The 13450-nt window shown below is 35.0% G+C and overlaps 2 protein-coding genes across 5 annotated transcripts; both read right to left on the bottom strand.

Annotated features, from left to right (window-relative positions):
- Positions 1-946: 946 nt before the first annotated feature.
- On the bottom strand, positions 947-4099 carry LOC145588182 (NADH dehydrogenase [ubiquinone] 1 beta subcomplex subunit 9-like). Of its 2 annotated transcripts, none has more exons than XM_081644827.1 (6): positions 3914-4099; positions 3747-3788; positions 3285-3366; positions 2443-2498; positions 1363-1428; positions 947-1170 (listed from the first exon to the last, which is right to left on the bottom strand). In XM_081644827.1, the coding sequence occupies exons 1-5, from the start codon at positions 4040-4042 to the stop codon at positions 1381-1383; spliced, it is 357 nt and encodes a 118-aa protein (XP_081500953.1). In that variant the 5' UTR covers positions 4043-4099; the 3' UTR covers positions 947-1170; positions 1363-1380. The 2 variants fall into 2 exon arrangements, with proteins under 2 accessions (XP_081500953.1, XP_081500952.1); XM_081644826.1 differs by having other exon boundaries at positions 1358-1428; positions 3914-4098.
- A 713-nt stretch (positions 4100-4812) lies between these two features.
- On the bottom strand, positions 4813-12001 carry LOC145589890 (kinesin-like protein KIN-7F). Of its 3 annotated transcripts, XM_081646591.1 has the most exons (15): positions 11833-12001; positions 11059-11189; positions 10715-10947; positions 10202-10291; positions 9968-10068; positions 9761-9874; positions 9611-9692; positions 9462-9529; positions 9308-9373; positions 9037-9161; positions 8237-8573; positions 7428-7532; positions 6222-6992; positions 5624-5934; positions 4813-5404 (listed from the first exon to the last, which is right to left on the bottom strand). In XM_081646591.1, exons 3-15 carry the CDS (start codon positions 10932-10934, stop codon positions 5083-5085), a joined length of 2712 nt encoding a protein of 903 aa, XP_081502717.1. In that variant the 5' UTR covers positions 10935-10947; positions 11059-11189; positions 11833-12001; the 3' UTR covers positions 4813-5082. The 3 variants fall into 3 exon arrangements, with proteins under 3 accessions (XP_081502717.1, XP_081502718.1, XP_081502716.1); XM_081646592.1 differs by lacking the exon at positions 11059-11189; XM_081646590.1 differs by lacking the exon at positions 11833-12001 and having other exon boundaries at positions 11059-11534.
- Positions 12002-13450: the final 1449 nt, after the last annotated feature.

Below are 13450 nucleotides of genomic sequence, written 5' to 3'. Positions count from 1 at the left end.
GGTGGTAATAACCTTGGAAAAATCCGGTTTCAAGGATTTTGTTTTAGGTGAAGATTTTATCGAGACAATTGAGCAAGTTTGGTACTGTTGAGACGAATAGAGAAGAGAAATACGTTCTCATTATAGATAATTGTTTCCTTGGACATATTTTTGCCTTTTAAAATTGTTAAACTCTATTTATTTGAATCTCAAATTTATCCTTTTAAGAACAATTTAAATACCAACCCTTTTTGTTTAGGAACTGGTAAAACGTTCAACAAAGTTAATCAAAGGGTAGACTTTCACTTTATTACTGCAAAACTACATATACTTAACTTCTACATTTTGCAATTTTAAATATTGCTTTAAATCAGTCAAATTAAAATAAAGGGTTATTTGGAATTTAGTTAAATTAAAATAAAAATAAAAACTGCAAAAGAAGTGCAACGCAGTCTTCCCGCAATTCTTTAATGGTTTGTCCCCAAACTTACAGTTGATGTATATCTTCCAGTAGACAATGTTAGTCGTGCAACAATGGAAGGGATTGGTTGGGAGGTTGACAAAAGACATTGACAACATGATTAAAATTCACCACATTTAAACCATGGAATTATAATAGTCTCTTGAACATAATATATGAACCTTTATTATACAGTATATAATCATTATTATTATTATAACAGGCTTTCGCTTAAGTGGCTTCTTAAGCCCCAAGTCGATATTGAGTCCTGGTGGCAATTACAGCCGCAAGAATGTAAGATGGTTCAAACCAGCTACGAAGTATATACTGAAATTTACAAGCTCATTTCCCATTTCCTTATCAATACCAAGCTATTGGCTCAATGCTCAAGTCCAACACACAGTAACGGCATGTCGGCATCCTAGTTATTAAGAGAGTGCTCCCTGTCTGATACAATCCTGAGTCACAATCACCAATTTACCATAAGAGAAGCTATTGAATCATGCCTTAACAAAGGGAGGAAACTTATTCATGATGGTAAATTATTAACATCTTTAGAAGATTAACAATTCATGTGCACAAATTTTCAAACAGTTTACATGAAGTGCGGAGAACCTAGGTAAATTTCAAAACGGGAAACTGAACATCTCAAAATGTTTGGAGCGTAATTAAATGCAAACAGGAGATGACTCTTCATCATTATCTTCCCACCACAGGCAGAATAATCTCATCTGCATCAACCAGTAAGGAAACACATAAGACTAATAATCACTGAAAGAGCACAGTCCAAAGGTTAAAATGCTTATAAACTAAATAACTAATCACTTCTTTACTTTCCTTAATAAGTTTAGCCAACCAGCTCAGAAGCCAATTTTTCCACTAAAACAAAAAAGATGAAAGAAATGGGTAACTGCCAACCTTACGGCATCAAGGATATGCAGCTACTTTAGCTCGGCCTCTTCTTGGCCATAGTTGTATATAATCTCAATCTGCAATTGACAGAGTTTAAGAAACAGGCAAGGTAGAGAGAAATCAGAAATCAAATAGACCAATTGAATCAACCATAATAAATTCAAGATGTTTACAAACAAGAGAGCAGAAAGAAAGAAATTGATCCAAATAATCAAATAATCTCAAGCAACGAACTTATATCAGGACTGAGCTTAGAAAAGTGGACAATATCATTGAGTTGCCAAGGCTGACAGCAGTCATCAAAATATATTTAGTTCGACATATATTACTCATGAGTCATGGCAACAATTCAAAACTGCTAGATGCTATTGAATAATATTGAAACAAAGACCAGCACCACAAAGCCCAAAACAGCCTATGTGATTCTCTCCAATAGGGGGACAAAAGAAACCAAGAAAAAGAATCTCCCCTCTCTTGGTCAGGAGGAGTTGTTTTATCAAATTAATAAACTGAAGAGGAATACACCCTAACACCTGAACACACGTGCACAACCAACAGCACACAAATGGAAGGAGAGGGGGGGGGGGGGGGGGGGACGGGGGACGTTATACCAATGTAAAAATGGCACCTAAATCATGCCACAAATAAAAATCAAAAATAGAATTATGTCCATGGCTAGTGATTGCAAATGCAAGAGTCTTCTAAGGGGTTTTTCTTAGCCTAGAATGCATAAAAAGAGGCGTTTATATTCCACAAAAGAATCAAAATACCTTTTATATAAAATCAGTCAAAGGAGCTTGATACGTTGATGCTTGAAGGTAGTCATACTTCGTATTAATTACAATATACAACAAAGCTTAATACCAGCAAATATTTGAAATTTACATAAAGCCATGTTTACACAAGCCGTCATTGGTACAAAATTCAAATATTGGTAATGCAAAAATAGAGCACTTATCACATTCCATTTCACTTGGGTAAATAAATAGCAATATGATAACAATAATCAGAATAGTTGTGCCAAAGAAAGAATATACACTTTCCAACCAGTGAAAGAATAGAATATAGCCATATAGCACATAGTCACATACCCCTTTAGGTGGCTCTGGGTTTCTGCAGAACTTTGAACCGCCAGGAGCCCATGGAACTGCAGAGGGGTTGAAAAGGCATGAGTTACAGTGTCCATTATCAACAAGTTACAACACTATAAGATACAAAGAGCAATAAGACTTCATTAAGTTATTCAAAAAGAAGGGTGTTGGCATATTTGTAAATTGCAAATAGAAAAATCTCAACATTGACCCATTTTATTTAGCACACTACATAGTACAGATTTATCTTAGACTCCACACCAGGCATTAGAGTGACACAAAGGCGAAATTGGCAAGCGATAGAAAAACACGGGAAGAAACTCTGTTGAGACATATGATTCAATTGGATAAGGATCATAATACATGTAAGCATTAAGGTTCTGATGTAACCTACATTGTGGAATGCTACAAGCTAAAAGAATTTTCTTTCATCAATAATAATGTAAAAAGATTTTCCAAGCAGTCACTAATCTAAGCAGCCATGCTTTCAAATATAGATGCAGACTCGAGTTAGGACAGTCTGTTAAACATTTAAAAGATTTCTTATACAATAACCAACCCGCTCAGCCAATCTAAAAAAACAAAGAAAATTGAAGATCAAAAGTGTTTCTTTTATCCTCTTCTTCTAATTTCCTATCCAAAACATACATTAAGCTACACCAATATAGCATCTTCCTACAATACATTGCATTTATGAAGGTTCCAAAGTTAAAAGCTCCTTTCTTAAACACTACAATCAATGACATTGACATACAACTTACGCAGTTACACATCAATCAATCAATCAATGGATGAAAACATGTATCAAACAAGAAGATACCAATGTTTATGTCATTGCTTACCAATATAAGGATCAGGGTGTCTCCACTTATTGTACTCAGATTCACCAACTGCAATCATTCTGTCAATTGTATCAAGGTCTTCCTACAACACCATGAAAAACACAAAGTAAGAAATCACACAAAGTTGAATCAATCAACAATTGCATAACCTATTAGCTATCGAAAATTATAACTCAATCACATTTCTCTATACAGATACACTAAAACTAACATCAACAGCACCAGCTTCTTATACAAAAGCACCAAAATTTACTGATCATCCAATACACAAAAGCACTCAAATTTCGATCGAAAGACTGTTCATTGTCAATGTCACCACTTATACACTCTAATTCAGCTACTAATCCAATACATTGTGTATTAATTTGAACAATTGGTACCCATAAAAATTAACTAATTGAAAAAAAAAAAACATTAATTCCTAATTTCTACATTGTATCAAAAGGAGAAGGAAAATGGTACCAGATTTTTGTTAGCCTCGAACTTCTTCCGAAGCTCATCAGCCTGCAACAAGAAGATCAAAAGAAAGAAAGAAAGATTAAACAGACGGGATCAGATCAAAACCCTAGAAATGAATTGGGGAAATGGGAATGAAATTAGGGTTTGAGATTGAGGGAAAATGAGAATACATCTTGGTAGAAAAGGTGACGATGAACGGCCCAATTGAGGGTATCTCGGAGAGCACGGCGGTAGAGAAGGCGGACCTTCTGCTTCTGAGCGGCTCTTCTGGCAAAGAACGACGCCGTCGACAAGCTCATTTTCTCTCTCCTCTGGATATTCTTTCAACTTTCCTCTCTTTCTCTTCTTTACTTGTTTTCTAGAGAAATTTTGCATTTGCTACAACAATGGGGTGAGTTTCCCTCCTTACGACGTCGTTAGGAGGTTTTTTAAAAAAATACTTTTATTTTTTTATTTTTTATTTTTTGTTGGCTTTACGACTGTTGATGACAAAAGGCAAATGATGTAGACATGTAATTTGTAACAAGTAAAGATATACGAAGTAGACACATATGTAATGATATGTGGCATATGCGAATTAATGTTGCGTTGTGAATGTCAACTAACTTAGTTGGTTAAAGCGTTGAAACTTCTTAATCAAATCATCCTATTTAACATTGTCCTTGGATAAATTGACATGCTCTTGACACCAATTCACATTCTAGATGAAGGACCAATTACTCGTAAATCTACCTATATATAATACATGTGGATGGATCGTGTTAAAAGGAAATTGTGAGCAAGACTAGGATTGACAGGCTCAAAAATCTTGGTCTAATGACTTGTAGGTACACAACCCTCGGATACTTTTAACTTTTGCACCTTGGCCGTTGTAAAAGCTGAAAAGAGCCTAATTCAAGAAATGCAAGATTGATAGAGAAATCAAGTGGCATACTCTATAGCGCTCGGAATTATATTAGGTTAGAATAACATGAGATATTCAAACTGTTGTATATTGTGAAATACAATACTCCAAGCCATAAGTATTTTAATTTGTACTACTAAAATATGTCACACCACACCAACTTCGAAGTGAAAAAATAAGTAACTAAAACAACTTTCCCATTCATCAACTCTTAGTTAGATACAATCACCAGCAGGAAGCAGCACAAAACCAAAAACCAACATACACTTCCTAATCTGAGCTTACAAGAATCACAGAAACAATGTTCTGTTCTCCTACAAACGTGGAAAGAATGGGCAACACTGTAATCAAATCGAACGATATCTGTGGCTAACTTCGACTATATATAGATAGATCCTATTACCTACACACTAATGCAAGTCATACACTAATTACTCATACAAGGGATGTCTTGCTGTTCATCCAACCATATGATCTCCTCCTTAGAATTGGAGGTGAGAAGCTAAGCCCAAACATCCCTTTGAACGCCCGTCCTTGCTCTGAGAACTTGACTAGTTTGGCGATGATAGCTGCACTCTCCACAATATGGTCCATGACTTCTGTCTCTGTCCATAACCGAGATACAAGCTGTGCTCGTCTACGCTTTGAATCTGGCTTGATACCCCACTTTGTGTAGAGTCTCTTCCTCTCCTCACTTGAGAACCTTCTGTTGATCAGTTTGCTCAGCGTATCCCTTTCTTTTCGAAGTGCCTTCTCACTGTTTCACCACCAAAAACATTTTACTTAGTTGGATGCTTGTTTCAACCTTAAATTAGTCTATTACTGGTTATATTGTTCAACTAAACACTATAATTTTAGCAGAATGTAACAGCGAAATTTGTGGAAGTACGTCATAACATCCTACAAAAACTTTAATTAAAGAAAAAGTGTGAAGGCAATCATTGATATGTAATTGGAGGATGGAAGCTGAGTGAACCTTGAAATCAATTTCAGTGCATGTCCACCATCTACCGAACGATTAACATGGGATAATGTATCCTTGAGGAAAGTGAGCCTCCTTAACTCTACCTCCAGATAAATGGAATCCGTAGGGTCACCCTTAAAAAGAAGGAAGAAATAGGTCCTGTGAACCAATGAAACATTGCATATTTGCCAAAGTTCAACAATAGCTTTCTGAAGCTTTTCAAATTGCAAGTTCCAATCCAATGTAGTGTCTTCTGAATCTTCTCCATCAATCATGGGATCCAATCCCACGTCTCTCAACGACTTTCTCAATTCAGGAGGTCCCTAATCATATCAACAAAATAACACATAATTATAAATCTCACCAAAATGTAGAGGACTAATTTAGCAACTTGACGGTAGTTTTGATGTATTCATCCAGCACCATTCAAAAATAATATCTTAAAATAATTGGCAGGATTAGAAAAACTCTAAACAAAAAAAACAAAAAAAAAAAAAAAAGTTGAAAATATCAGAAAAATACTGCAGATTAGATGACTAAATGCTGAGATCTACTAGTATTTCTTTTACCAGTGCTACTATACTACAACTGATAATAGCAGTATGCTAACCTGGCCGTCTCCAAGTTGCTTCTCATATTGAAGCTTAGCATCCTTGAGGCCAGCAACAAAAGTCTGGACACTTGTTATCTCCTCATCAGCGACATTGTTCCCACTCAGTGATCTTACATCGTCAACAACTTCTGTTCCAACAGATGACTGAGAGCCATTACGTGACAACTTTTCAGAGTTACCACCATAATCTAGTACAGCAAACTTTTTAAATTCTCCAGGTCTGCCGCTGTAGTCCATCTCCACATCACTAGGAGGGGTTCTCTCCGTATACTCTTCCTTACTAGAGGGATAAGATTGGCCACCATTTGTATAACTGCCCTTAGAGCCCCGAACCTTGCTGAAATTCATACTCCTGGAACTTGATGCATCAGCAGAATCATCCCACACAGATGGATTTTCAGGTTGAGGACTAACAAGGGAGTCAATTGACCTTTGCACTTCCTGGATCCTTTGTTCCAATGAACCATACAAATAACCATTTTGATGGGAGCTCCTACCATTGCTGCCATGCCCATTACCAAACGTAGTTGAAGCTTCAGATCCTTCCGTTTCAATACATCGAACTTCTCTACACTGGTCGTCACCCATCTCAGATGTATAATCTTCATGCTCTAATGCCCGAGAAGATGGATCTTCAATATAACTTTCACCATCTTCATCTTGGACACCATCCACACGATGATGACCGTTCACACTTGAGTCTGAAATAGAACCTTCATCTTCCCATTTGTTCGGTACTTTCCACTTTGCATGGGGTTTATGCCGTTGCTGATGGAAAAAAAACAGACAATTAGTTGCCAAATCAGCAATTTTCAGGGTGCATTTACTTTTAATAAATGGAGATTTGTCACTAATCCACAGAAATAGAAGCATGCTCTCAGCTAGCAACAAGTTTATTGAACAATATTAATACTATTCCCTGTTGTTTTTAGTTGTAACAATTTAACTTTTACACTATTCACATACCCTAGTACTCAACTTTTACACTCTTTAATGAATTACACACACTATTTGTTTAACGAAAAATATTGTTATGTACATCTCAAACAGTTTGTAATTTCACGAAGAAAAAAAAGACAAAAAAAAAGGAAGAAGATTGTTACTTATTGATAATTAGTGATATAAGTGATTGAAATTACGCACTGGCACATGTGAAAAGAGAAGCGTTGCAACTATAAAACGGAGGAATTATTGTCTAATTACCTGTTTATTAGATGATTGATCATTTCCAATTATTTGCAATAGATCCTCAACTCGAGATTGAGCAAGATCCCTTTGCTTTGTCAGCTCCCTAATCTCCTTCTCCATCTGTACAAAAAAAAAGACATATATAAGCATCCAACAAACCAACACAACATTAATTATATAATTCAATAGCTAGAAAAAAAATTAAAAAAAATTGGTAGATATAGCATATAGACCAGAAGTGATAATCATTGGTTTTGTTCAGGTAACTGTATAAGAATGTGCATCATACTATCATATACATTCTTTTTCTAACCCTGGACAATAGTTGCTCCTGTGACACACATTGCTTCCTGACAGACTAAAATAAATCTCACATGCAGCGGAGCATATTAAGACTAAAAATCATTAGCCAATCTGGTCTAGATTGCAGTACCAAAAAGAGGAAGATTTTCAAAGTAAATTCGTTCACCAGTAGTCATAATGTTACTTGAAGAACCTTTGTATTTGGGCTGTCCATGCTCTCTCTATTTCTCAATCTATAGAGGGGCGTCTCAGAAATCTAATTATAATCTATACCAATTAAGAATGATGACAACTTCATCCATAATCCCAAAATAGTTGTAGCTATTATTTCAGACGGATGGAGTAAATATTCAGAAAAAAATGTGTAAATTCTCACTATTTTACAAAACAAACCAGGTAACTGCCCATACAGATGGCCAACCAATCGACTGAACCATGGTCATACCCAAGTGGCCAAGTCTACTAGATACAGCTAGAATGCTCAACCACCTTCGTAGAAAAGCTCAGAACAAAAACATTACCTTCTCAAGTTGAAGATCTTTCTTTCTGATTGTCACTGAACAATTACAAGATGATGATGTGGGAGCTGGACTCCTTAGCTCACTTTCCAGTCTGGCCAGTTCTTTCTGCAAGTGTTTGACCAAGGCTTTGTCTGACATGACAACATTCACCTGTGCATTTGTTGTCACCTGTTTAGCACAACTAGCAAACAACAAAGTGTTCCTTGACTGCTCCACATGGCTACGTGCAGGGCTCAGAGTGCAGATGATGGTAGTTCTAGCATTGCCTCCCAAGCAGGGTTGCAGGATGCGAGTCAGTTTAGAGTCCCTATAATTGATATGTCCTTGTCTTCCCTTGCTGCAGTAAGAAAGAGTACAGATTGATAAGCAGTCAATGGAGGTGCTACCCAACGATCACTAGTGATTTAACCGTCAAGTAACACAAGGAAATAAATTAATTTTGTAAAAACAAAAATGTGAGAGATTGGATTAAGTAAACTAGGAGTACAAAATTTAGCAAGAATTTCTGAGTACTTTTTATCAGAAGGTGCTGTGAACTTAACTATCAGCAACAAAAGAGCTAGCATTTACCCCATTACCACAAATTAGTCGTCAATCATCCATTGAAGATACTACTAAGTAACATACGGAGTATCATTATGACAAGCAGGCAAGAAGAAATCCATAAGGGCCATACTGACAAGTTAAACGCTAAACATCACACTAAAGAAGTGACTCTAAAACATAGTTTATCTCAGTAGCGGTATGTCAGAAGGCATTTCAAGAAAAAGAAAAATAGAGAACTGGATTTCAGGAGAAACCTTAGCTTGCGGATAACATTCCCTAGTGTTAGCAGACTCCGGTTTATATGGCAACCTTCCTTTAATCGTGTCCCAGCTGACATTGCCTGAGCTGCCCGTTCACTTCCAGCTAGATCAATAAAAAACTGCAGATGAACACCAATAAACTCATGTTGGTTTGACAACCTCAACCTCAAGGAATATATTTAGACAAATTGAAGAAACTGATGTACAGCAAGTTAAACATTTTTTCAAAATAAGACAAGAGGTACTTAAGTTCTGAGTTGCTTACCACACTAGCTGAAAGGGTACTTGAGTTTCCCTTGCCTATGAACTCACGAGCAGAACTCTCGATTGTCTGCATGTATCAACAAACAAATAAAGAGATGGATACACAAATTATAAGAAATAAAGTTCAATTAAAACAGCAAAGGAAAAAATAATACCAGTTTCAGAATTTGATGTGACCTTGAGCTATGTTCATTCAAGGAGGTCTCTCCAACTTTCCTTTGAGCTGCAATGTCATGATAAAATTGAATAAACAAGAACATAATATCAGAGAAAATATATCAAATTGGTAGTCATTGTGCTTTACCTTCACAAATAGATAGAAGCTTCCTTAAATGGCTCCAATCATTTAATTTTTCCTCGGTCAGCTTTTCCACAATGGTTCCTTTCTGGAAAAATGCAAACATATCAGTTTTTGCAATCTCGGAATACTCTAGTACAAGAGAATTATATTTACCTCAGGATCATCCATTAGCCTCAGAGGAGTATTGTCCAAACTGAGAAGGTCCCTCACATTTTCATTGTAGATCTCCATGGCAGAGAACTTGAGAGCAAATGCCCGCTCTTCATGCTGAAGACCACAGAAGCTTATCTTAGTAACATTACATTTGACTTAGTTATCCAAAGTTCCAAGATAGAAAAAAGTTCTCCGAGTTTCCATTACCCTTTGCATATAGTCATATATATCAGCAACAGTATACTCGGTAATTGCATTCATGGTGTATGTTTTCCCACTGCTTGTTTGTCCATAAGCAAAAATGCTGGCTGATGAGCAAAAAGGTTTTCAATTAAAAAATAAAAATAAATAAAAATAAAAAAAACATCAAAAATAGTCAAATTGTATCGTCTGAATATATACCTAGTGTAGGTAGATATATAAACATGGATATTTACTTACAATTAATCCCACTAACAACAGAAAGAGCAATTTCCTTTGTTCCTTCCTCATACACCTGCTTGGATGGGCAATCGCCTGAATATACCCTGTCTACCAAACAAGACAAAGATAAACCAAAATTAATAATAAACATAGAAGAATTTACACTCCATTTGAGCACAAGCACATACTTACAAGTTACAAACATATAATATCACCCTCCAAAATCATAAAAAAAATTCACTTACTCACGGCCTCACGGGCTCTTCACTTAACAGCCATTTTAATTACAATGCGGTCACTTGTCCAAGAACATTGCACCTTATAAGTTAATAATGTCAAAGTTCGAGAAATGCATGAGCAAAAATATTATAATCATACATTAGACATGTTATAATTTTCACTCATCTACATATTATATCCATCACAATTTCCTTGCAATCCTATACCTCATAAAGGACATAAACACGAGCATCATGCATCAACAAAAGATCATGACGTTTAAATGATCTACTAGTTAAAACTTAGCCTTACCAAATGAATAAACCGTGGGAAGTCCAGAGCGTTCTTGAAGACTATTTCTATACAAAATGGTACTATCATTAATACATTCCCAATCAGCTACTTCATTCTTGGAGACCTCCTTGTCATTCAAGGGCCTTAACCTCACCAACACCAAGATCTTCTCCTCTCGGCCCGCCCCTCCGGTCATCTTGTCCGAATTCTTCGACTCCTCGGCGACAATAGCCCCCATTCAACACCCAAAGCTGAATAATGTATCCATAATACAACAATCAACAACACTCATAACAACTTATGCAAAAAACACCAAAAAATAGGAAATAAACACAACATTTACAACAAAATTAACAACTCACTTTAGTAACCTTAGATTCTCCAAAAATCAACAAAGTCAGTTAATTGCTCACAAGAAAAGCATTGTCATCATTAAAATTTGGTGTATCAACAACTCATAAAAGCAATTGAAGTAGCTTTTTTACCTTATTCTCTGCAAAAATAACACCCAAAAAACAAAAGGAAAAAAATGAAGAAAAAGAAAACTAATTATAGCAATTTTCTCACTTTTCTTAACTGGGTTTAATTAAATTAACAGGAAAAACACAACAAAATTAAACAATTAAGATTTATGAGACAGAAAAACACGGGGGTTTAGAGGTTATAATCATGGGATTAGGTTGATAATCATAAATCAAAAACTAATCAAACTTTGCTTGATCTTTCCTTTTAAGTTTCCAAAAAAGAAAAAATAAATAAAAATCCCAGCAATCTTAATAATAAAGCTTCTCCCTTTACTCTAAAGCAACCCACCCAAGCTTTCTCTCTCTTAAAATTCAGTATTTTTTTTTCTGAAACTTCTCTACATTGAACAACCTTAAATTTTTCTAAGATTTTTTTTTTATATTTTTACCGTTTTAAAAATTTGAAAAGTCAATGAAACAGCCCTTAATAATCTTAAAATTAACGAAATTTTAAGATTAATATCAAGATTACACAGAATATGAAATCAAGATCGAAACTTTATGCATTTAATTAGCAATTAAGAAGTAATTAATTTCAAAATTAAAACAATAATGCCGTTGTTTTTTTGACAGTTGAAGAATTATAGAAGAGTTAAGTCTAAGATAGTGTACCTCATTAAAGGGGAAAAAATTCCGAAAAATCCCAACAAAAAATATCGGATCCTCCGAAAAGCTTGATTTTTGTGTTTTTATTTTTGTATTTGGATAAATTTTTGTCACCTCATTTTAAATTCTCTCTCCTCTCCTCACTCTCTCTCTAAAACGCTCAGTTTGAAAATACAAAAACGCGAAATTTCTTAATAAAAACTCTAAAATTGCCGGCCTAAAAAGCAGAAATAAACAGAAAAGGGTATTTTCGGAAACATAGTGTGAAAACTAACCACCAAAACACATCATTGACTGTTTCATGGGTGGTCGTTTTACTTTTACCTTCCTCGTATTTCTTTTAGAAATTGCAACAATTTAAAATGGTAAATTACTTTATATTTTGATTTAGGAATGTGCTACAAAATTATGTTGTGATTTGTAAAGTGAAAGAAGTTTTAATTCAATAATGAAACTATGTAGAAAAATTACGTGTTAAATGGTAAAAGAGAGACGATCTAATCACTTTTCTTGAGAAAAGATCAATGGAATTATATCAATAATGGTTAAGAAATACTATGTACTCCGTAATTGTGTCATTGTCTAATAGCCGAGAAGACGGGAGTTCATTAGTAAAATAATACTGTTTGGAAATTGGGTTCAATATAAAAATTTATGATAATGTTTTACGGTACTTTACCAAAAATTTAAAAACAAAGAACAAAAGTGTCAACGTTGTTGCCGTTATTGTGAAATACCAATTTTACCCCTACTTTGTGGTACCAAGAAAGTGAGAAAACTATCACGTGGCAGGATAAAGTTGGGGGTACATATGGTGTAACGCTGTTGAAAGTGGTCTATTTACACTTTAGTTAGTTTTTACTGTTTTAACCGTCTGATTAAATTTTTATTCCATATGATTGGTGTAGTGGGGCCAGTTTTACTGAGTTTAACATGGGTGCGTTTGTAGAGGAAAAACCTTGTTAACTTCCATGAATATTGATGTGGTGGAAGTATAGATGAAGGAGGACTCGTGTATGGAAGAATGTGAGAGACTGAGAGGTGTGAGTTAATGAATGTTGTTTCTTGCATGTTATATTTGTTACCGTTACACACAGTAGTTAAGGGCAATTTCGTCTTTTTATGTTTTTGGAAGGTTTGCCAAATTTGAAGGTTTTATTTATTTTTGGTGTTGCCAAATTAGAAATGTTATAAAATATGTTATTATGGATGGTCATTAAGCTTATAATTATCTCTTTTATGACTACCTTAAGTATGGTTTTAATAGCATCCTTGTAACCCTCCTTTGTCATTAGTCCACATTAACCCTCTCATGAATGAACTCTTCATTGTCCATATAAGTTACAATGTTCACATCTTGTATATATATAGATGGTCATGAAATGGATGAATATAGACAACACAATTACCATCTCCATATCTCTCTCCAATCTTCTCCTTTTCCCCTTATTTTATAATAGGTTTTATTTATTTTTGGTGTTGCCAAAATTAAAATTATTCTTCTCGTAGAAATCATAGAACTATAGTACAAAATCAATGGAGTATGAAACAAGAAAAACAATATGACAAGGCAAGAATGTTAGATTAATATATACTCCGTATCATTGTTCATTTGTACGCAATA

The sequence above is a fragment of the Chenopodium album genome, chromosome 17 (assembly GCF_948465745.1).
Source record: "Chenopodium album chromosome 17, dcCheAlbu1.1, whole genome shotgun sequence".
NCBI lineage: Eukaryota > Viridiplantae > Streptophyta > Magnoliopsida > Caryophyllales > Amaranthaceae > Chenopodium > Chenopodium album.
Note: the sequence above shows the minus strand (reverse complement) of the source record. Positions and strands in the feature narration are given on the sequence as shown.

Coding starts and splice junctions, on each gene's coding strand:
- LOC145588182 (XM_081644827.1), bottom strand. CDS start 4,042: ATGAGCTTGTCGACGGCGTCGTTCTTTGCCAGAAGAGCCGCTCAGAAG. Junction 3,789..3,913: donor GTCACCTTTTCTACCAAGAT/GTATTCTCATTT, acceptor TTCTTGTTGCAG/GCTGATGAGCTTCGGAAGAA. Junction 3,367..3,746: donor TCGAGGCTAACAAAAATCTG/GTACCATTTTCC, acceptor ATGGTGTTGTAG/GAAGACCTTGATACAATTGA.
- LOC145589890 (XM_081646591.1), bottom strand. CDS start 10,934: ATGGGGGCTATTGTCGCCGAGGAGTCGAAGAATTCGGACAAGATGACC. Junction 9,374..9,461: donor CACATCAAATTCTGAAACTG/GTATTATTTTTT, acceptor TGATACATGCAG/ACAATCGAGAGTTCTGCTCG. Junction 7,533..8,236: donor AAGATCTTCAACTTGAGAAG/GTAATGTTTTTG, acceptor TTTTTTGTACAG/ATGGAGAAGGAGATTAGGGA.